This window comes from Heterodontus francisci, chromosome 34 (genome assembly GCF_036365525.1).
Source record: "Heterodontus francisci isolate sHetFra1 chromosome 34, sHetFra1.hap1, whole genome shotgun sequence".
NCBI classification, from domain to species: domain Eukaryota; kingdom Metazoa; phylum Chordata; class Chondrichthyes; order Heterodontiformes; family Heterodontidae; genus Heterodontus; species Heterodontus francisci.
In genome coordinates this window covers 31,987,193-32,011,947 of record NC_090404.1, presented here as the reverse complement: position 1 = coordinate 32,011,947, position 24,755 = coordinate 31,987,193, and the positions used below count along the sequence as shown (strand labels likewise).

General features: G+C 42.0%; 1 protein-coding gene across 1 annotated transcript; it reads left to right on the top strand.

Moving 5' to 3' along the window:
- Positions 1–11,464: 11,464 nt before the first annotated feature.
- Positions 11,465–12,478, top strand: LOC137348797 (probable G-protein coupled receptor 139). Its single transcript, XM_068014040.1, has one exon. It carries the CDS (start codon positions 11,465–11,467, stop codon positions 12,476–12,478), a length of 1,014 nt encoding a protein of 337 aa, XP_067870141.1.
- The last annotated feature ends 12,277 nt before the right edge of the window (positions 12,479–24,755 follow it).

Genomic DNA, 24,755 nt, shown 5'->3' with positions numbered 1-24,755 from the left:
ATTTAAAATAAACAACTGTTCTAGCTTCAACTGCTGTTTGTGGGAGAGAGTTCCAAATCTCTGCCGCCCTTTGCGTGAAGAAGTGCTCCCTAACATCTTTCCTGAACGGTCTGGTCCTAATATTTAGACTAATCCCCCTAGTTTTGGAATCTCTAACCAGTGGAAATAGTTTATCTTTATCTAGCCTGTCTTTTCCTGTTAATATCTTGAAGACTTCAATCAGATCACCCCTTTACCTTCTAATTTCTAGCGTAAACTGGCCTAATTTGTGCAATATCTCTTCGTAATTGACCCCTGTAGTCCAGGTATCATTCTTGTAAACCTACTTTCCCTCCAAGGCCAATATATCCTTCCTAAGGTGTGGTGCCCAGAACTGCTCACAGTACTCCAAGTGGGGTCTAACCAGGGTCTTGTATAGCTGAAGCATAACCTCTGTGTCTTTACACTCCAATCCTCTGGATATAAAGGCTAGCATTCCAGTAGCGTTTTTTGATTATTTCCTGCACTTGCGCGTGACATTTTACAGATCTATGCACCTGAACCCCCAAGTCTCTTTGGGCATCCACTGTACTTAACCACTTCCCATTTAGAAAGTACCCTGCTCTATCCTTTTTTGGTCCAGCATGGATCACTTCACACTTGCCCGCATTTAAATCCACCTGCCACAGTTGTGCCCACTCACCTAGTCTGTCAATATCTCCTTGCAATTTTATGCTATCATCTAGACTGTCTACAATGCCGCCTAACTTTGTATCATCAGCAAATTTGGATATATGACTAACTATGCCATCACACAAGTCGTTAATGAATAATGTGAATAATTGTGGCCCCAACACAGATCCCTGCGGGACACCACTAGTTACAACCTGCCAATCGGAGTACGTACCTATTATCTCCACTCTCTGTCGCCTACCATTCAACCAACTTTCTAACCATGTCAATAATTTACCCTCAACTCCATGGGCTTCTACCTTAGTTAACAGCCTCTTATGTGGGACTTTATCAAATGCCTTCTGGAAGTCCATATAAATAACATACATAGAAATTCACCTCTTCAAATAATTCAATGAGATTTGTCAGGCATGACCTTCACTTCATGAATCCATGCTGGCTGTCCCTGATTAACTGAAAATATTCTAGGTGTTCAGTCACACTATCCTTGATTATAGACTCCAGCAATTTGCCCACCACAGATGTCAGGCTAACTGTTTGTAATTTCCTTGGTTTCCCCTTTCACACTTCTTAAAAAGTGGAGTGACATGTGCAACTTCCCAATCCAGAGGGACCACTCCTGAATCTAGGGATCTCTGAAAGACTACAGTTAGGGCATCTAAAATGTGCTCCCCTACTTCCTTTAACACCCTCGGATGGAAACCATCAGGTCCTGGGGATTTCTCATTCTTTAGTTCCATTAATTTCATTGTTACTGATGATTTACTTACCTTAATTGTATTAAGTCCCTGTCCCCTATCGGCTATTGATTTTTTCGGGACTTCCAGAAAGTTGTCCTCTTTTTCATCTGTAAATACTGAGGCAAAGTAATGGTTCAACATGTCTGCCATTTCCCCATTATCAATGACAATTTAACAACCTGCGATTCAATCCATCCAGCCCTGGTTATTCATCCACCTTCAAGGATGTTAGACCCTCTAGTACTTCCTCTTTGATTATGCTAATTACAGCTAAGATTTCACGTGCCTCTTTTCTTACACTGTCTGCATCATCCCTCTCCTTTGTGAAGACGGAGGCGAAAAACTCATTAAGAACCCCGTCCACATCATCTGCAGCCACGTGTAAGTTCCCATGAACATCTCTGATAGGCCTTACCCTTTCCTTAGTTTTCCTCTTGCTCTTAATGTACTGATGACACATCTTTGGGTTTTCCTTAATTTTATCTGCGAATATTTTTTTCATGTCCTCTCCTTGTTTTTCTAATTTCCTTTTTCACTTCACCCATGCACTTTCTATACTCCACTAAGCTTTCTAAAGTATTAAGTTTTTTTTTGTGATCATCATAATCTTTCTTTTTTCTGCTTCAACATATACTGCAGGCCGTTAGATAACCAGGGGTCTCTAGATTTGGCCGTACCACCCTTTATCTTTGTGGGGACATACTTACATTGTGCCTGTCGAATCTCGGTTTTGAATGCCTCCCACTGTTTTATCACTGCTTTTCCTTCCTCTCGCTGTGTCGAGTCCACTTTCGCCAGATCGCCTCTCAGTTATATAAAATTTGCCTTCCCCTAAGTTAAAACTTTAACTCCTGTCTGACATTTGTCCTTTTCCATGATTATGCTAAAACTAACTGTATTATGATCGCTATCTCCAAAATGGTCACCCATTGCTACTTCATCTATTTCCCCAGCGTCATTCCTGAAGACTAAATCTAGAATTGCGCCCCCACCCTTTGGGCTTGTTGTGTGCTGGCTATAACTTTAAGAATTTCGTGCCCTCTGTGTCCTTCACACTGTTTGTATCCCAATTGATATTAGGGTAGTTGAAATCCCAACTATTATTACCCTATAGACTTTACACACCGACATGTGCCTATATATTTATTGCTCTATCTCCCTCTCACTATTTAGGGTTCTTTCGTGCACTCCTAGTAGTGTGGATGCCCCTTTCCAATTCTGATCTCCACCAATGCGGCCTCATTTGAATGTTCATTTAGCAAATCATCCCTACTCTCAGCTGTACCTTACCAATAATGCTGCACCCCCTCCTTTTTTATCCCTCTGTTGATCCCACCTAAAAACTCTATATCCAGGGATGTTGACCTGTTGGCCGTGCCTTCAATTGCCTAGGCCCTAACCTCTGGAATTTCAGCCCTAAATCACTGTGCTTCTCTATCACTCTCTTTCTATTCTGCTAGGACTGCCTTTTATCTCGGCGTCTGTAACCATGTTTTTAATCGGCTTTCTCAATATCACTTACTGTGGCTTGGTGTTGCATAATACTCCACTGTTTCATCAATGTGACGTTTTACTAAATTAAAGGCGCCATTGAACGGCAAGTGCATGTTGTTGCTATCATAGAATCAATGAACAGCACAGCACAGTAGGAGACCAGGCGTACCTCGTGTCTGCATCGGCTATTTTGATGAGTAGTCCAGTTTGTTGCATTCCGCTGTCCTTTCCCCATAAACCTGCAATTTGTAAGGCTACACCCTATCAGGCAGTGCTTTGCAAATCCTATCAAGTCATTGCGTACTTTTCTTTTTCATGTCACCTCTGGTTCATTTGCCAAGCACCTTAACTCTGTACCATATCATGATTGATCCTTCAGCCATTGGGGACATTTTCTCTTTATGTACACTATGCAAATCCGCTCATGATTTTAAACACGTCCATTAAATCTTCCCGTAGCCTTCTCCGTTCGAAGGAGAACAAGCATAGCTTCAGCATTATTTCCATGTAACTGTTATTCCTCATCCCGGGAATAATTCTTAGAATTCTATTCTGTACCCTCCTCAACTCCTCCACATTCTTCATAAATGGTAGTTCCCAGCATTGGACACAATACTCCAGTAGTGACGAAACGTTTTTTTTACAAAATGTCATCATAACTTCCTTGTTTTTGTGCTCTATGTCTCTATTTATAAAGCACAGGATCCCATATGCCTGATTAACTGCTTTATTAACCTGTATTGCCACCTAAAATGAATTATGTACAAGCACAACCGAGATCTCCCGCTCTGTCACTTGCTTTGACTAGTACGATTTAGCTTGAATTATCTCTCCTCGTTCTTCCTGCGAAAATGTGTCACTTTATACTTTCTTCTGCGTTGAATTTCATTGTCATGCGTTTGCATGTTCCAACAGCCATATATGTCCCTCTGAAGATTATTACTATCTTATTTTTCCACTGTTTGCTACTTTTTCAGAATTTGTGTTATCTGAAAATTTCAATATTGTGCCTCCAGCCACAAATACAAGCTATCAATGTGCACCAAGAACAGCAGCGGTCAGGGCACTGAACATTTGGGAACGTCACTGCACATCTTCCTTTCGTGCACGAAACAGCCATTCACAACAACTCTTTGTTTGCTGTGCCTTGCACAGTCCTTCCCTTTTCTGTTAAATCTCTCATGCTCCCATCCTATCGCAGACCTTCCCTTTTGTTCTTTCCGACCTTCTGTCCTTTTCCTGCCTCTGTGCTGGCACAAAATCTGTTACACATCTTTCTTCTTCTATTATTCAGTTAAGGTAATCGACCTGAACCGATAGCCTTGTTTGTCTCTCTACAGGTGCTGTCTGACCTACTGAGCATGTGCAGCATTTTTTTTTCATTTTGGATCTCCAACACCTTCAGTATTTTGCTTTTCTCCCTGTTTTCTGTCACTCAGCCAATTGTTCGTTCATTCTGCACCTGCTTCTTTTATTCCTTAAGCTTCAATTTTTCTAACGAGCCTAATGCGTAGTATTTTATCAGACACCATTTTAACTACCAAATAACATCAACTGCACCGGCCTGAGCAATCCTCTCTGTAGGCTCATCAAAAAAAAGTGCAATCAAGTTAGTCAAAGACGATTTACCCTAAACAAATTCCTGCTGACTCTACTTTTATCAGTTTATGCCTATCCAGGTAGTCATTTGTTTTCTGTCTGATTATTGTTTCTAAGTGTTTCCCTACCACTGATGGTAAACCACTTGGCCTGTACTTGACAGTCGTATCCTTCTTTTTTTCTGCACAAGGATATGTTATTTGCAATCCTTCCGTCCTTTGACACCACCTAGGTACCAAAGCAGGATTGCACGATTGTGGCCAGAAGCTCTGCAATATCCCTCCTTAATTGCCTCATCAACCATGTTGACCTGTTTGGCTAACCAGTTTAAATACCATCAGAATTTTTATTCGGTCCCATTTATCTATATTATCTCACCTGATGTCTCAACGACCTCCTCCTTGGGCTACTTTTTTTTTCAAAGTCTTTTTCCTTGATAAGCACTGTGCAGAAAGTGTTCATTTAGCACCCCAGGCATGTCTTCTGCCTTGCCACACATCTTAATTTTGGTCCCTAATAGGCCCTACCGCTCCTCTGATAACTTCTTATTTATTTTTTCTTATAATTTTCGTACTGCTTCTTTGCATGCATTTCATTTTCTTTCATCTCTCCTCTGTACTTTTTAAATTCAGCTTGATTCTCCCTTGTATTCTCCACAGAACTTTGAGGTAGAGAATTTCTAAGATTCTCCACCCTTTGAGTGAATACATTCCTCCTCCTTGCAGTCCTAAATGGCCTACCTCTTATTATGAGACTGTCTCTCTGGTTCTAGATGCCCCCAGTCAGGGAAACATCTGGCCTCCGTCTACTGTGTCGAGCCCTCAAAGAAGTATGCATGTTTCAGTGAGATCGTCCCTCATTCTCCTAAACTTGAGAGAATACAGACTCAACCTCCTCAATCTCTCATCATAGGACAATCCCACCATCCCAGGAACTTGATGAAACTTCATTACCCTCCCTCTATGGCATGTATATCCTTCCTTTGGTAAGAAGACCAAAACACAATACTCCCGGTGCAATCTCACCAAGGCTTTATACAATTGCAGTAAGAATTCTTCAGTCCTGTCCTCAAATCATCTTGCAATAAAGATCAACATATCATTTGCCTTCCCAATTGCTTGCTGCCCCTGCATGTTAGCTTTCAATGATATATGATCATAGACACCCGGGTCCTTTTTGACATCAACACTTCCCAATCTCTGACCTTTTAAGAAATAACATGCAGTCCGTTTTTCCTACCAAAGTGGATACTCTGCCATGTTCTTGCCCACTCACTTAACCTGTCTAAATCCCCTTGAAGCCACCTTGCATAATTCTCACAACTCACATTCCCACCTAGTTTTGTGTCATCACATTGTGTTTTCTGGCCAGAATGCTCCTCAATGCACTGAAATTTGTTCAGCTCTTGTTCATGAAAAAAAATAGATTGTTCCTTGTCCTTCTGCATAACTATTTTAAGCATTAAAAGAGAATTATCACTCTCCCCGAGCAGCTTCTCGACAGTGACAATCTCGGACAATATCCACCAATGCCTCCTTCTGCATTATTTATCTGAAATTTATCTGAACGCACTTCAGAAATTCCCTTTATTTCTGCCCTTGACACAGTCATTGCCTCATGAAATTGTTCTGTAATTAAAAAGTCCCATTATCATTACACTATAGCTCTTGCCTCTCGTTAATTTTGTGGTAATTCTGCTCCTCTATCTACTTCGCACTACTTCATGGCCCATAAAATGCCCAAAGTAACGTAATAGCTCCTTAAGTTTATTTTCTCAATTCGAACTAAATAGATTCAGTTTTTGATCCATCAAGGACATTCTTTGTAGAGTGAAATTTTGTTTTCTTAATCAAAACAGCTAATCTCCTTTTATTCTTTCCCTTCTTTCCTGAATGCCTTGCAGCCATGAATATTAAGTGCTCAATAATCCCCTATTTTGAGCCAGGTCTCAGGTATTGCCAGACCGTCATATTCCCACGTGGCTATATGTGCCTGCAGCTCTCCAGTCTTATTAAGCATACTTCGTGCTTTTAGACACATGCACTGCAAGCACTTATGTGAGTATTTGGATAATAGAAGATTAGGCAATCAAAGTATCGTTACCCTGCGACAGATATATGGGCAGTGGGATAGAATGTGCGGATAATAGACGATTACGTGATTAAGTTATCTTTACCTCGGCCCAAGATGTTTGGTCAATGGGATAAAATATACAAGTAATAGGGGATTAACTGAACAATGTAGCTTTATCTTGTCTCAGATACTTGGTGAATGAACAGAATTCTAAGCGAACAGAAGAATAACTGCTGAAATTATTTTACTCGGAGTTCAGTGTTTGGCGAACCAGGCAGTACGTCCAGGTAATAGAGAATAGCCGATCCATGTAGCTTTGCCTGCCCCATGTGTTCGTTGAAAGGGACAGAATTTAGGAGTGATAGATGAATTCTATGAGGTGTCAAACAGTGGTGTGAGAGACAGGCATTTCGTTTCATGGATCACTGGCTCCAGTATTGGGGAAATAGAAAGCTTTTTTTTTGCATTGGGATAAGGAGAAAAAGTGAGCGAAATACTCAGCAGGTCTGGCAGCATCTATTCTGAGATAAACAGTTTTTCTCCGTTTCTCTCTGCACAGATGCTACTAGCCCTGCTAAGTATTTCCGGCACTTTCTCTTCTCATTTCAGAGTTCCAACATCTGCAGTATTTTGGTCTTGTTTTAGCTCTTCCATTGGGTCGAGGTCCACTTAAACCAGGATGGGATCAATGTCCAAGAGAATCCAATAACTAAGGTTGCTAATGGGACTTTAAGATAAAAAAGTTGGGAGGCTTAAAGTGATGGGGAATTTATAAATGCAAAAAGGAAAGTGAAGGGCACAGGCAAGTGTAGCTAATTGGGTTAAGTTAGCAGAATGTGACAAGAAGCGATGGAAATTTTAATGATGAATGAAATAAATCAGGGGGAAATGGCAGAAACTTAAGATTAAAACGGCTTTATCTGAATGCTCTGGGTTTGTAACAAGATAGATAAGTTAATGACACAAAGAATGATAAATGGTTTGATTCAATAGCATTAATGCAACACGGTTGCATGTTGACCAAGTTTGGGAAATAAGTATTCCAAGGTACTTGACATTTCGCAAAGACAGACCAAATGAAAAATGAAGTAAGGTGTTCCTGATAATAAAGGACCACATTAGTACAATAATAAGGAAGGATCTTGGCTTACACGAGCAGGAAATAAAATCAATATGGGTACAGATACGAAATTACAAGGAGAGGCTAAGAAATGTGAGTTTCTAGGCCTACTAGTAGGTGCAATACTGTTGGATATGCTGTTAATCAAAGGTCATTAGGATGGAAACAAATGCCTGCCTCGTCAGCGACGCACATCAAGAAATTAAAGGATCTGGTATCAAAGGTTAACATTCAACAGCCAAAACTTAACTGTATCAGCAATATAAATACTGTGGCTCAACAACAAGTTAGAGTCTGGGAATTCTGCGAAGTGTAACTCACTTCTGACTCCTCAAAGCCTGCCCAGACCGAATGCAACCTCGCTGAACTAAATGTAGGCATTCTGAACTGGACTTGTCCATACTGAATGTAGCTATGCGAAACTGAATGTTTCCACAATACGTGGTGAACCCTGATCAACTGGACCCCTCCACACTGGAAGTAACTGTGCAGTACCAGACTTGAGCATGCTGGCAGTAACCGTACTCAATGAGCCAAATGCACACTCGATATAAGCTCGCTGAGATGGGCAAGATCACATTGGCAGTAACCGTCCTGATTGGGCCTGTCCACATTCAATAGAACCGGGAGAAGCTGAAGCTGCCCCCACTGAAATTAACAATACAACACTGGATCTGTCCATTCTGAATGTGAGTGTGCTGAACTGGACGTTTCGGCACTGAATATAACCGTGCAGGCCTGAACCAGTCTACACTAAATGTCAGCATGCTAATTGTACCTGTCTACCCTGAACCCTACTGTACTCAACTTGACCAGTCAACATTGCAAGCAATTGGACTTACAACACTGAGAATTAGCCTGCACAACTGGACCTGCGCACATGGAATGTAATCAAACTGAACCAGTTAACATTGAGAGCGACTGTGCTGAACTAAAATAAAAGCAAAATACTATAGATACTGGAAATATGAATTAAAAACACAAAATGCTGGAAATACTGAGCAGGTCCGGCAGCATCTGTGGAGAAAGAAGCAGAGCTAACGTTTTCAGTCAGTAACCTTTCATCAGAACTTATTTATTAATTGCTATTTGTTGAGTGCTGAACTAAACCTGCGTACCCTGAATGTAACTTCGCTGAGCTGAACCTGTGCACACAGATTGTAACCGTGCTGAACCTGACTTTTCCACACTGAAATATAAACGCTCCGACCTCGACCAGTCCACTCTAAATATAAATCTGCTCAGTTGGACATGTCTCCACTGAATATAACCATGCGGAACTTGGACATCAATACTGAAGGCAGCTCTGCTGAACTGGACCCTTCCACAAAAAACACAAGCAGACTGAACTGCACCTGTGCACACTGAAAATACCATGCTGACACAGACCAGTCCACACTGAACACAGTCAGCTTCATTGAAGTGGATGCACCGTCTCAGAGGAATTTGGAGTCTGGTGCCTGTGACCCAGGAACCTCCAGACTGGAGCTGAATCATGATCAGGAGCGAGAATGTTGCTGCAATTTCCTTCAGGATCAGAGTATTTCTGGTTATTTATACCTTACTCTGAGGGGTCTTAACTCACCATTAAAGGGTTTAAACTTGGGGATTCCGAGTAGAGTGGTTCACTTTCACCATTGCAACCGCGTATTGAAGGTGTCATTATGGAAACTGTAACTAGGATCTATTGTGATCTCTGGGTATTTCACTTTAAAGCCGTGTCACATCCCTTGAAAAACATTCCATTCCATCAAAACACAAACATGAGGCTGACAGCAGCTGCACTAATCTGTTTGTGTCAATTAGTGTAGTTAATGTAAAACATCAACCTATCTATCTCCCTGGAGCCTGACATCAGGTATAAATGTGACAATCTTTGAGTGTAGTTCTGTGCGTGCTCAGAGCCTCTGAGAGAAATGCACGGATCGGTAAAAGGTCTGGTATTTGCCATTTACTATCCCATCATTGCAGCTATCGGGATTCCAGGTAAAGTACTGTACTTAGTTATTATTTACGGGAATCATTGATTAGCATGGTCATTGCTCTTATTTACCACTAGCTTTTCTCCACGTTATGGATGTTCTATGCTCCTTTCATGGAATAATTTCTCCACTTCAATGGGAAGATTTCTTCCGTCCAACTGGTTTAACTTCTCCTATTATACGGTATCATTTTTTCACTTTAACTGTGTTGTTGCTCCATTGCAATGATACAATTTCCTCTATTTACTGATATAACTTCTTGTCATTAATGAAATAATTTCGCCTTATTAGATGTGTCATTTCTCCCCGTTACTTTTTTTTTACATTGCCAGTATAATTTCTCCTGCTTTCCAGTATCACTTTCCACCTTGGCAACATACTTTATCCTCCTCAGCGCTATTCCCCTTCACCAGGGGAATGTCTCCTGCTTAGAAGTATAATGTATTGTTTCTCACCGTATAATTTCAGCCCTTAACGTGCGCCATTTCGCAGTGTAAGTGTATTTCTAACATGGTTACTGTGGTGCATTATCACACTGTTAATCACCGTGTAAATGTAGTTATATTCTGTTATTGATACTGTTACTGTGGGTGAATTATCAGACTTTTGTCGTGATATAAATATAATTGCATCGTGTTATTGACCACCGTTACTGTGGATGAATTACCACACTGTTTTCACCGTGTAACTGGAGATCTGTTGTGTTGTTGACATTGACAGTGGTTGATAGAAAGTATTCAAAAAATAAATAATTCCTGACTGAATTTAATGATTGAAGTCATTGAAAGGACATTATTGGGCATCAAGTCGTTAACAGAAATATAAGCAATGTAGCAAGTGGCCGTTTTACGAATGAATCTGTACTTTCCCTAAACTTACAGAGCTCAGTGTTTCTGTTCTCAGTCTCCAACTCACACTGCTTCAGTCTGGCTCTCTTCTACCAGATGAACTGCTGCTGACTGTTCGACAGTGACCACTACTGAGCCCGAATATTTCCTCTGCACCAAGTCCCTGGCAATGACCTGGAATGTTCCCATGTTCAATCTCTTGTTCACGGTTTGTGTAACTGGTGGTATCTCTCACATCTGAGTCAAAAAGTTTTAATTTCAATGCCCACTATCTAACGAAGCTGATCATAAATGACGACAGTGCAGCGCGGTGTTGATGAACTGCTGCACTGTAGAAGCGAGCTTTCTCTGAATCAGACCTCATCACCTGCCAGTTCCGCAGGTACAGATGGACAACGGCGATCCCAGCGGATTAACAGGAGAAGCAGTCAGCTTCATTAGTGTATCTTCAAAAACATCCCATCTGCAAGGTGATAAAATGCTAATTGTCCGTTGGGTTCTCTCTAAGGATCCTTCCAAAAACGTTAACAGTCGAATTTTCCAACAGTGCATCACTTTACAATAGTTCATTGGATGAGGGTCATCAGCAGGATATAATCCGTTTTAAATGCAAGATTCTACTACTTTTCTGTCAAGTTACAGTTTTATTGTCCGTTATTGCGTCATTTACTCTCTTAGATAACGTCCATAACATATTCCTGCTGTTATTTTACTTGTCCGTTTTATGTTCCCATTTTGGTTCAATGAGTTTCCGATGCCTTTCTGTTATCCATTATGTTTTATTATATTATTTTTACATTTCAATATTATTGACCTGTATGATTTTTAATCTAGATGACTCATTTATGCACAGAAACAAGAGACTGGTGATTAAGCGATCATTTTCCACTCGGTATCATTTGGGAAAGCAGTGAAGGTTACACAGAATTCTGTAAAATGGATGATATTGTTGGGAGTCGGACCAGTAATTTCCCAGTTCTCGCTCTCTCACACATGTACCCTCTTCCGCTTTCTCTTAGTCTCTCTGTCTCTATTACAGCTAACTTGGCAGTGATTGTGATCCTGTCCCAAGGGAGATGTGGTCTCTCCAGATGTATCACTTACTATCTGATGTCCATGGCAGTGACGGATCTCCTGGTTATGATCACCGTTGTGATATTAAACCGTATTGCCGGCATTTATTTCCCAGTCAGTTTCCTGTTTATCACACCAGTATGCAATCTCCGTAATGCCCTCAACTATGCGATCCTAGACAGTTCTGTCTGGTTAACGGTCGCTTTCACCTTTGATCGATGCATTGCCATCTGTTTCCAGAAGTTGAAAATAAAATACTGCACCGAGAAAACGGCGGCGTGGGTTATAGGAATGGTCTGCACACTGAGCTGTTTAAAAAATGCCTTTCGTTATTATATAATGGAACCTTTGCATATAATTGATAATATACCCTGGTTCTGCATCATAAAATCAATATTTTATATGTCACCTGCATGGGTCGCATATGACTGGATTTGTTCCATTTTAACCCCTTGTCTCCCATTCATTCTGATCTTACTGCTCAACGCTCTGACCGTCAGACATATTCTAGTGGCCAGTAGAGCTCGCAGGAGACTCACGGCCAACAGCAATGGAGAGACTCAGAGTGACCCAGAGATGGAGAAGCGGAGAAAATCTATTGTTTTACTCTTCTGCATCTCGGGCAGTTTCATCCTGTTATATTTGGTATATCTTATAAGTTTCCTTTTTATCAGAATTGCGAAATTTAGTTATTTTTCCGGTTCCAATTTCAATGAATCAAATTTTATTCTAGAACAAAGCGGATATATGCTTCTGCTTCTGAGTTCCTGCATCAATCCATTTATTTATGCAGGGACCCAGAGAAAATTCAGAGAAGAGTTAAAGAATGGCGTGAAATATCCACTGAGTGTAATTGTTAAATTGCTTAAATTATGAATAAGTGCCATCCAACATGAATTGCGTGGTACATTCCATGCATGTTCTTTTGCATGTCACACACAACCTCACCTCCCAGAAAAGTGATCCCTCGTTCTGAATTCCTGATCTATTTTGTGAATTTAAGAATGTGGAAGCAATGCCGCATCACCACATAGTTCAGTGTTGTACAATGCTCTCAGTTAGTTTCCAGTTCTCTTCCCTGTGCTGACTCTAGCTTAGTACACTCACATCATTGCCAAGGGACCAGACGTCCCATTACATTATTGTGGGAAACACAGAATTCGGCCTGTGATCTGTTATTAGATATCAAGTTCAACTGTTGAATAAAAGGTCATTAATACCCCTGCTGGTAATGATTTGTGTCTTAAGGATAGAATAGGTATTGAAATGGAAACGTGTAATTCCCTCTGCATTGTTGTGCAATTTATAAACACCGTCCCACAATCGTATTCTTTATTCCCATAAGCATAGGAACAAACTAAATGCTGGAGGAAAAAGACAAACCATCGTTTAGTTCGCCTTCTAATCTTTTCATTGACCAATTAGGACAACATCTCTGTGTCATCAAACAAAATAAAATTATTCAAGAAAAAAATGCCTCCTTTTTAAAGGGACTACAAACAATACACACCCAAATCATAAAAAGGAACTAATCAAATTAAACAAAGACTATATCTTCAATATCGAGTATGCACTCCAACCACTTTGCCTTCTACTAACCTGGTAGTCTCATGTTACAATGTTCATAGATCTTTTCACTAATCGGAGCAATCGCTATTATTTAGCCTGCAATTATAAATATGAATTAGCCTACAACAGACAGAGACATAAGGCGAGGAAGACCCTGGTGGTGAAGAGCTTTAGGAACTATATTTAAAAAGTCACCTGCTCCTCTCAAGCAATGCCGGACTTGTACATGCCATGTCTCAAAATTCTCACATACTGCATCCCAAAATGGCATCCTATGAATGAAATCTGTCTAACTAGCATTGCAAGAATTAATATTGCCTGCTTCCACCATAGCTACAGGGAGTCTGCTCCATAGGTCGACCACTATGTGAAATATTGCTTCAGTAGATTTTACTTTGAATTTCGCCCCTGCATTGCAACTTTTGACGTCTGGTTCTACTGTTCTTGAAAACTTATCGAGATCTACATCATCTCAAACAGAAAGCATACCACCCCTTGACCTTCCCTTTGACCTTAATCGCAACTTCTTTAACCACCTTTTCAATCGCAGGTCTCAATATCACATTGTCTGGCTTGGTGTTGCATAACACTCCGGCGAAGCGTCTTGTGACGTTTTACTAACTTAGAAGCGCCATTTAAATGCAAGTTAATGTTTCTGCTATTATAGAATCATAGAATAGCACAGCAGAGAAGGAGGCCAGTCGTCCCCAGAGTCTGCATCAGCTCTTTAGAAGAACGGTCCAGTTAGTTCCACTCCCCTGTCCTTTCACCATTTAATTTTAGTTTTTAAGGCTGCTATTGAATATGCAATTAACACACTATCGGAGAGTGTGCTGCAAATCCTAACAACTAATTATATAAGAAGTATTTTTCTTTCTGGCATATCACCTCTGCTTCTTTTGCCAAAAACCAAAAGTCTGTAATGTTTCATTACTGACCCTTCAGCCATTAGAAACAGATTCTCTTCATTTATTCAATACAAACACATTCATAATTTTAAACACCTCTATGGAATCTTCCCTCGCCTTCTTCGTTCGAAGGAGAACAAGCCCAACTTGTGCAGTATACCCCTATAATCATCATCCCTCATATCTTTCCCATAAATCTTTCCTGTACCTATGTCAAATCCTTTACTTCCTTCCCAAAATGTGATACCCAGAATTGGACAAAATACTCCAATTTTGGACAAGACAGTGTTTTACAAAGATTTGTCATAACTTCCTTGCTTTTCTACTCGACGTCTCCTTTTATAAAGTCGAGGATTGCATCTGCCATATTAACTGTTTTGTTAACCTGCACTGCCACCTAAACAAATTTATGCACAAGCACTCCCAAGATCCTCCTGCTCTTGCACTCGTTTTAAAATTGTACGATTCAGCACCTGTTATCTCTCCTCATTCTTCCAACCAAAATGCATCGCTTCACATTATTCTGTGTTGAATTTCAGTGCCATTCGTCTGCCAATTCCACGAGTCTTCTATGTAATCTTGAAGATTATTACTCTCTTCCTCACTGTTTGCTACATTTTCAGGATACTTGTTGTCTGAAAATGTCAAGATTGTGCTCTATACCCCAATTACAAGCCACTTATATATATGAACAACACCACTGGCCAGAGCACTGAACATTTGGGAACATCACTTTGTAAGCCCTCCAGTGTAGTAAACAACCATTCACTGCTACTCTTTGGCTAGAATTTTACGCACCCCTACAACCCCTAGAGTGGGCTGCAGGGGTTGGGGTGAAATCGAGTGGGAGCCACGGAAGGATTTTATTGGCACGCCTGAGGCAGGGTCAGAGGCAGGAGGGAGGCGTTCATAAAATCGTGTTGAGGCAGGAGGGGGAGGGCGCGTGGCCGCTCCATTGCCAAGTGGTTTTGTCGGTGAGAGTGAGACCAACAACGTTCCAACCAGAGGCCAACTGAGGCTGTTACGTGACCTTTCAAAAGTGACTTAAGGACATCTTCCCACCATCAATTGGATCCACCCAGCGGTGGGTGGTGGGGGTGGGATGGGGGTGGTGCCTCTGCCACGTGGGAATGGCGCCTTGTGAAATGAGGCACCATCGCTGTGGGTTTGAGATGGGTCCCTCATTTATGGGCAATCTGCGACGCATGGAGGACGCCTCTAGCAAAAACTACAACTCCATGGCTCCCTTTGCCCTGGACTTCATGCCTATCCTCTCACATCTCCTCGACAAGGCTTCCGGAGCGGCCACAGCGACCATGCCTCACTTAGCTCTGGTCGTGTTTTCCAGCGCTGGGCCTAGGTCCAAGGCCACTGCTGTACTGATAGTGGCCACCGCTCCCTATGGCACCGATGTTACTGTTGAGCTGCCGGTCCTGTGATTGATCAGCAGATCTTCGAGGCAGGAACATCATCTTTAAACGGCCCAAGTTACCGGCATGGGAAAGCTAGACATCATGAAAACTCGTCATTCCTGTGGGGGTGGAGGAGAGATGGGAGCAGGAGGCATGAAAAGGCCGAATCAGGGAGTCCCAACACCTCCACAAAATCTAGCCCGGGGTGGGTGGAGGGCTGTTGGGTGGCGGGGTGCTGCTGCCTTGCACACCCACACGTGTTGTTATTTTACCTGCAGTGGAGAAGGTGACACATAGGCCACCCAAGGGCAATTGAGGCCATTAAGAGGCAAATTTATTGTTACTGAAGTGTTTCCTCCGGCCATTACTGGTATATTGCCAACAGGGGAAGGGCACTTTGTGACCTGGTGCGGCTGCCCAATTTAACTGGGTGGCCTCTTTGCAAGCTGGGATGGTTTTACATATCAGGCACTCTGTACCCCATGGATGGGCTTTCAGCAGCACAGGCGACCCTCACTGGAGCACTTCCCCGCCTTCCTGATAGGTCCCCAACCCCTCACCGAATGTCCCCAGTGGGGCCCAAAACCCCACTCAATTTTTTTTCAGGACAGATGCGCCTCTTGCTTTTCTAGCTGCATGCAGTTCCAGTAGTGGCCACCACTCCCTCTGGCTCTGCTGGGACTGAGGAGCTCCCGCCACCCTCCCGCACCTCCCCCCCACCCCCCGATTGACAAACAGATCGAGCAGGTTGGACTTCTTTCCTCAAAGGTGTGGAAGCCCCAACTGAGGCCAATTAAAGGCCAGGGCCATGCAACATCACTGCGTGGCTTCTAGCACTGGCGAGTTCTCCTCCGATTTTTACGGCGCTGGGAGGGGTGTCTACTGTAAGATAAAATTCCGGCCTTTGTTTTCCCTGCCTTGCACACTCATATCATTTGACCTTTCATCTCTCATGCCTCCCACTCTATATCGATCTTGTCTTTTGTTTTTTTTCCTCACCTCTCTCCTTTCACTGCCTCTGGAGTTCTCAAAATCTGTTACATCTTTTCACTTTGTCCATTACTTAGTTAAGGTCATTGGCCTTAAACGTTAACTCTGTTTGTCTCTCCACAGGTGCTGTCTTGCTTTTATTTTATTTATTTTTTTATTTTTTATTTAGAGATACAGCACTGAAACAGGCCCTTCGGCCCACCGAGTCTGTGCCGACCAAGAACCACCCATTTATACTAACCCTACAGTAATCCCATATTCCCTGCCACCTACCTACACTAGGGGCAATTTACAATGGCAAATTTACCTATCACCTGCAAGTCTTTGGCGGTGGGAGGAAACTTGGAGCACCCAGCGAAAACCCACGTGGTCACAGGGAGAACTTGTAAACTCCGCAAAGACAGTACCCAGAATTGAACCCGGGTCCTTGGAGCTGTGAGGCTACGGTGCTAACCACTGCGCACTGTGGTTATCTGCTGTGTATTTCCAGCTTTTTGTTCTTTTTCAACATTATATTTCTAACACCCGCGGAACTTTGTATTTCTCTCTGTTTTCTATCACTTAGCCAATTTTGTATTCATTTTGTCCCTGTTTATTTTATTCCACAAACATCAATTTTACTAAATCGTGATACTTTATGAAACACTATGTGTAGGCCCATATGCACAACATCAACTGCACTGCTGTGCATTATACTCAAAATATTCAATCGAGTTAATCAAAGCCGATTTGCCCTGAACAAATTCGTGCTGGCTCCACTTTATTACTGTACGGCTATCCAGGTCGTTATTCATTTTCTTCTGAATTATTGTTTCGAAGTGCTTTCCCACCACTGTCATTAAACCTACTTGCCCGTAGTTGACAGTCTTATCCTTCTTCACCTTTCTGAACAAGGATGTGACATTTGCAATCCTTCCATCTTTTGACACCACCTCTGTACCTCAGGAAGATAGGAAGATTGTGGAGAGCAACTCCACAATTTCTCTCCTTACAACCCACTAGACCTGTTGGGTTAACCACTTTAAGTACTTCCAGAAATTGTATTACGTCCTATTTATCATTTTATCTCATGTGGTGTCCCAACAACCTTCTAGTTTCGCCATAAACTTTGCAAAGTCCTCTTCATTTGTAAGCATAAGTGAGAAAGTGATTATTTATTGCCTCAACCATTTAGTGCCTTGACCTTCCATCTTCATTTTGGTCCCTAATCAGCAGCTCCACCCCTTTGACAAGTTTTTGTTCCAAATTTTCCTACTGTTTCTTTGCATGTGTTTTTAATTTTTCACCTCACTGCTGCACATGTTTGCATTCAGCCTGATTCTCTCCTGTAGATTCCCTCTACCTGTATCATCCTGCTCTGTAACACCTTCGTCATCCAGAAAGATCTGGCTCTGGTTTCCCTACCTTTCTGCTTTGTGAAAATACACTTAGACTGTGCCTGAATCACCTCCTCTTTAATGCCATCAATTTCTTCACTACATTTTTGGCAGGTAATCTTTGACTCCGATTTACCCTGGCCAGATTCTTCCTCAATTCACTGAAATTCGTCCACTTACTGTTCAGTTTTTTTTCTCTTCTCGATTGTTCCTTGGTTTCTCTATAACTAATCTAAACATTAGAGTACCAGGACCAGGGGCGGCACAATGGCGCAGTGGTTAGCACCGCAGCCTCACAGCTCCAGGGACCCGGGTTCACTTCCAGGTACTGCCTGTGTGGAGTTTGCAAGTTCTCCCTGTGTCTGCGTGGGTTTTCTCCGGGTGCTCCAGTTTCCTCCCACAAGCCAAAAGACTTGCAGGTTGATAGGTAAATTGGCCATGATAAATTGTCACCAGTATAGGTAGGTGGTAGGGAAATATAGGGACAGGTGGGGATGTTTGTTGGGAATATGGGATCGTGTAGGATTAGTATAAATGGGTGGTTGATGTTCGGCATAGACTCGGTGGGCCGAAGGGCCTGTTTCAGTGCTGTATCTCTAATCTAATCATAATCTAAAATCTAATTATTCATAGCTGTCTCTCGAAAGTGACAATCCTGGACTAGATACAACAATGCCTCCTTCCTCGTTGGGCAGGAAATGAACTCAAGAAAATTAACTTGGACGCACTTCAAAAATTCATATCTGCCATTAACACACTCATTGCCCCATTTACTTGTACGAGAATTAAATCTCCATTATCACTACTCCATAGCTCCTGTACCTTTTGTTAATTTCATTGCAATTCTGCGCCGCTGTCTACTTCACACTAATTTGTGGTCCATAAAATGCGCCCATTAACTTAATATCTCTGTTTTTTCTCAATTGCAACATTAGAATCTGTCTTTGATCCCTCATGGACATTCTTCTTAGCTCATGCAAAACTCTTCTTAATTTAAAATTGTTTTTTTTCCCTTCCCTTTCTTTACTGAATGCGTTGCATCCAAGAATATTGAGCACACAAGCATCCCCCATTTTGATCCAGGCCTCAGACATCTCCAGAATGTCATTTTCCACGTGCCTCTGCTGCTTGCAGCTCACCAATCTTATTAATCACACTTCGTGTTTTTCACACATGCATTCGAAACACGTATGTCAGTGTTTGGATAATAATGCAATAGCTGTTCAATACATCTTTACCTTGCCCCAGATTTTTGATCAATCGGATAAAATGCCCAGATAATAGAGGATCACCTGGTCAAAGTATCTTACACCAACCCAAGATGATTGGTCACTGCAATGAAATGCATCGGTAATGGAGGATTACCTGACCAAAGTAGCTTTAACCGGCCACATTTATTGTTGTTGGGATAAAATGCACAGGTAATGGGGGATTTCCTGATCAAAGTAGCTTTACCTTGTCCCAGGTGTTAGATGAATGAATAGAAGACTAACTGCTGAAATTCTTTTACTCGGATCCAAGTGTTTGGTGAACTATACAGTATATCCAGAAAGTAAAGGAGCAGTTTCACCCTGCTTCAGGTGTTTGATGAAAGGGGCAGTATTTAGGAGTGATAGAGGAATAACTGATCAATCTTATGAGTTGAATGCGTTGGTCAAACCGTTGTGTTTTAGACAGGCATTTGTTTTCATGGGTCACTGTCTCCAGTGCTGCAGAAACAGGGATCTGTTCCGTTGGGATGAGGACAACTTAAACCAGCTTGGAACCAATGCCCAAGAGAATCCAACAACGAAAGATTTAGATGGGGCTTCAAGATAAAACGTTGGTCCAGCATAAAGTAATGGAGAATTTATAAATGTAAAGAGAAAGGTCAAGGGCAAAGAACAGTGTAACGATTTAGGTAAGGTTAAACAGAATGTGAAAGGAAGGGATGGAAAGTTGAATAACAGTAGTGTTACAGAAAATATGGTTATCTGGGGAAAGTGGCAGAAAATTAAAATTAAAACTGCTTTATCTGAATGCCTGTAGAATTTACAACAAGATAGAGAAGTTAATGCCACAAATAGAGATAAACCGTTTGATCTAATATCATTATTGAAACGTGACTACACAGTGACCAAGCTTGGGGAATAAATATTCCAGAGTACTTGGCACTTCACAGAGACATCCGTTATGAAAATAATTCCATGATTTGTTAAATGGTTCTAACGATTAATCTATAAATTGTGAAAATTGATTAATTTTGGAATGCAGACGATTTCGTAGATACTGGACTTTTTTTGTTTAAAGTTCACTGAAAGGACACTTGAGATTTTAGAACCATAGAATAATTATGGCACAGAAGGAGGCCATTGGGCCCGTCGTGTCCATGCCGGCCGGAAGAAAATAGCCGCCCAATCCATTCCCACCTTCCAGCACCTGGTCCATAGCCTTGCAGGTGACAAGATTTCAGGTACATGTCCAGGTACCTTTTAAAAGAGTTGAAGGTTTCTGCTCACACCAGCGTTCCTGGCAGTGGATTCCAGACACCCACCACCCTCTGGGTGAAAAAGTCTTTCCTCATCTCCCCTCTCACCCTTCTATCAATCACCTTAAATCGGTGTCCCTGGTAACTCAGCTCCCCGCCAGGGGAAACAAGTCTTTCCTGTCCACTCTATCTCGGCCCCTCATAATTTTGTACAGCTCAATTAAGTCTCCCCTCAGCCTCTTCATTTCCAGGGACAACAACCCTAACCAATACAATCTTTCCTCGTAACTGCAACTTTCAAACCCTGGCAACATTCTTGTACACCTCCTCTGTGCTCTCTCCAGAGCAATTGTTTCCTTTCTATAATGTGGTGACCAGAACTATACACAATAATCCAGCTGTAGCCTAACCAGCGTGTTATACAGTTTCAGCATCATATCCCTGTTTTTGTATTCGAACCTTGTCCAATAAAGGATATCAATCCATATGCCTTCTTCCCCACTCTATCTACCTGTCCTGACACCTTCAGGGACCTGTGGACATGCACTCCAAGGTCTCTCACTTTTGCTCGCCCTATCGATATCCTCCTGTTTATTCCCTCGCTTTATTTGCCTTTCACAAATGCATTGCCTCATACTTCTGTGGATTGAATTCCATTTGCTATGTTCCTGCCAACTCAATAAAACCATTGATATCATTCCGGAGTATTTGGCTATCCTCATCACTATTAACTACACGGCCAATTTTTGTGTTATCATGACATTAACCCGCCATTGTAGGAAGCTACAACCTTGCAGCACATTTTTGTGACCAGCAAATCTAATGTTCTCCAGGGTACGAAGTAATGGGGAACACAACAATGCTCGGAAAGTAAGGGTGTGTCCGATTATCCATGAATGGAAGGCATGTTGATACGTTGAAAATTGAAAAATATGCAGATGAGATGCAGCCATCATTGAGGAATGAAGGCTAACATCAAAGTGAAAAATGGACACTTGACACTTCCTGAAAGACATTGCAAAATGAAAGTATTCCTACCGAACATCTCCAATAAACATTTTCCTTACCAAATGAAACCAAGCAAATGACATATAAGAGTGCATCAAATATTAATCTAAAGAGGTATGGAAAATGGAGCAAAATGCGCACAATGTTTATAGGAACTGTGCCACCCGTGTGCTCAAACAATTTTCATCTGACATTTCCGACCATAACATTTTGGTGCAACCCTAATATTAGCAGCTGAGATGGAGGCAGTCTGCTCAGTGTGCTGCCCCGTTGCTGTGTATGACCATGGTAGGCATCCTCTGGAGGCACAGGGCCTTAGTGGCACCATCCTACTGGGGTCTGTAACAATGGTGCTTGAGTATCCCGCATGAGCTGGGGTAAGGAGGGGGGACAATTTCGGTGGAAGGCAAGATGCAACCTGCCCTGGAATTGACCTGAGAGGAATGACCCGGGACAGCTGGCATGCTTTTCCCCCTTCTTATGTGTCCACAATGGAACTTTCCTGACTGCCTGAGAAGAATGAGCACCCGTAGGGAGGTCCAGGTTCCTCGGCCCCATCTTGCTTCGACTCTGTTGTATGGAGCCCATGGAAAAGTGATGAAGTGTAGGTCAGATCGCACGTGGCTCGAGTGCTCAACCAGAGTCACCATGGAGCTCGCCAAACTCTCGACAGAGGAAGCCGTATGCTCAAATGCCTGGACATGGCAGATGTCATGGCTTATATGGACTCCTCCATGGCACACGCAAAGGCACGCATAACCTCTGACATTACCAATATGTTTTTCACATGGCTTTGCTGCACATCCACATAAAAGGTTATTGCACCACGTAGGAGCTCATGGTGTAGGGGGTAACATATTAGCATGGATAGAAGATTGGCTGGCTGGCAGAAAACAGAGATTATGCATAAATGGGTCCTTTTCTGATTGGTAGGTTGTGGCAAGTGAAGTCCCGTAGGGGTATGACTTGGGACCTGAATTTTTTGCAATTTATATCAGTGACTAAGATGAGAGGAGCGGTGGCATGGTAGCTAAATTTGCAGATGACACAAAGATAGGAAAGTAAGTTGTGAAGAGGACATAAGGAGGGTGCAGCCCGATGTAGATAGGTTGAGTGAATTGACAATATCTGGAAGATGGAGTATAATGTGGGAAAATGTGAAGATGCTCACTTCGGCAGGAAGAATAAAAAAACTGAGTATTACTTAAATGGGGAATGACTGCAGAATTCTGAGGTGCAGAGAGATCTAGGTGTTCTAGTGCATGAGTCATAAAAGGCTAGCATGCATGTATAGCAAGCAATGGCATGCTATATTTTATTACAGGAGAAAATGAAAGTAAAAGTAAGGATGATATGCTTCAGTTGGGCAGGGCATTGGTGAGACCACATCTCGAATACCGAGTGCAGTTTTGGTCTCCTTATTTAAAGAAGGATGTGAATGCATTGGAGGCGCTTCAATGGAAGTTTACTAGTTTTATAGCTGGTCTCATGAGGAAAGGTTGGACAGTCTGGAATTGTTTTCACTGGACTTTGGAAGAGTGAGGGCAGACTTGATTGAAGTATATAAGATCCTGAACGGTCTTGACAGAGTGGGTGTGGAAAGGATGTTTCCTCTTGTGGGTGAGTCCAGAACTAGGGGGCACTGTTTGAAAATAAGGGGTCGCCCTTTTAGGACAGAGATAGTGAAATATTTATTCTCTCAGAGGATTGTGCGGCTTTGGAATTCTCTGCCTCAGAATTTGGTGGAGGCGGGGTCATTGAATATTTTTAAGGGGGAGGTAGATAGATTCCTGTTAGGCAAGGGAATCAAAGATTATCGGGGGTAGATGGGAGTGTGTAATTCGAGACAGAAACTGATCAGTCATGATATTATTGAATGGCGGATCAGGCTCGACGGGCCGAATGGCCTACTTTTTCTCCTAACTTGTATGGTCATGGGGTATGGTCATTATCATCTCTGATAACTCCTGAACGTTCCTTACCTACTTTGATACATCCTGACCATTTCTTATTCTCTCTGATACATCCTGAGCATTCCTTAGACTCTTTGATTCTCTTTAAGCTCATGATCCTCTCTAATAGGGCCTGTCTCTATCTCTTTGATATACTCTGAGAGTCCCTTAGCTCATTGGTTCACACCTATAGCTTTCAGATCCCCGGATATCCTGCTAACGACTTACATTTATTCCCTTACAGCCTCGGTGATCCTCATCCCCTTGCAAATTCAATAAAAAAAACACTCCTGAAACTATGAGAAAATGTTCTTGACATCCATGGCACAGGCTGATGTGTATGAAAACGACTGACTTTACAGCATGTGAAGGAAACTAAGGAGCAAACTTTTGTGTTAGAAGAGCACAGAAAAATTGCACCTGGAGCTGTGCCCTTGAGGCAAGTCAAAACAAAACGACAAACTGTTACCGTGAAAGCACAAAAGTAAAAAAAAAACAATGCTGGAAGCATTCATCAGGTCAGACAGCATCTGATGAGAGATATTCCTTTCACCAGGACACAATTATTCACTTTGATGCTTCACGTAACTCAGAACTTATACTCTCCACATCTCCCTGCAAGGAGGAGTTTGGGTGGAAATTAAGGCTTTGCAGATTTGAGCAAACAGAATAAGGCAGCAATGCAAAACATCAACACTGCGGCTTGAGGAAGGATGAGACTCCAATTCAGGGCTCTTGGATTTGTTGACAAAAGGAAAAATAAACACTTCAAATCTTGAACACAACAACCATGAGGATGGAATTCAAAACCATGTGTGCATGATGTAATGGATTTGTGGTCCGCTGACTTAAATGGGTCATTTTCTGGTTGGCAAGATGTAACAAGTAGTGTGCAACAGGGATCTGTGCTGGGGCCTCAACTTTTTACGATTTATATAAATGACTTAGATGAAAGGACCAAAGGTTATGGTTGCTAAATTTGCTGATGACAGAAAGATAGGTAGGAAAGTAACTTGTGAAGAGGACATAAGGGGGCTACAAAAGGATATAGATAGGTTCAGTGAGTGGGCAAAGACCTGGCAAATGGAGTATAATGTGGGAAAATATGAAATTGTCCCCTTTGGCAGGAAGGATAAAAAAGAAGCATTTAACCTAAATGGTGAGAGATTGCCGAGCTCTGAGATGAAGTTAGATCTTGGTATCCTAGTGCATAAATCACAAAACGTTAGTATGCAGGTGCAGCACATAATTAAGAAAGCTAATAGAATGTTATCATTTATCGTGAGGGGAATTGACTACAAAAGTAGGGAGGTTATGTTTCAGATATGCAAGGCATTGGTGAGACTACATCTGGAGTGATTTGTACAGGATTTGTCTTCTTATTTAAGGAAGGATGTAACTGCGTTGGGGACAGTACAGAGAAGGTTTACTAGGCTAATACTTGGAATGGGCGGTCTTCTGAAGAAACATT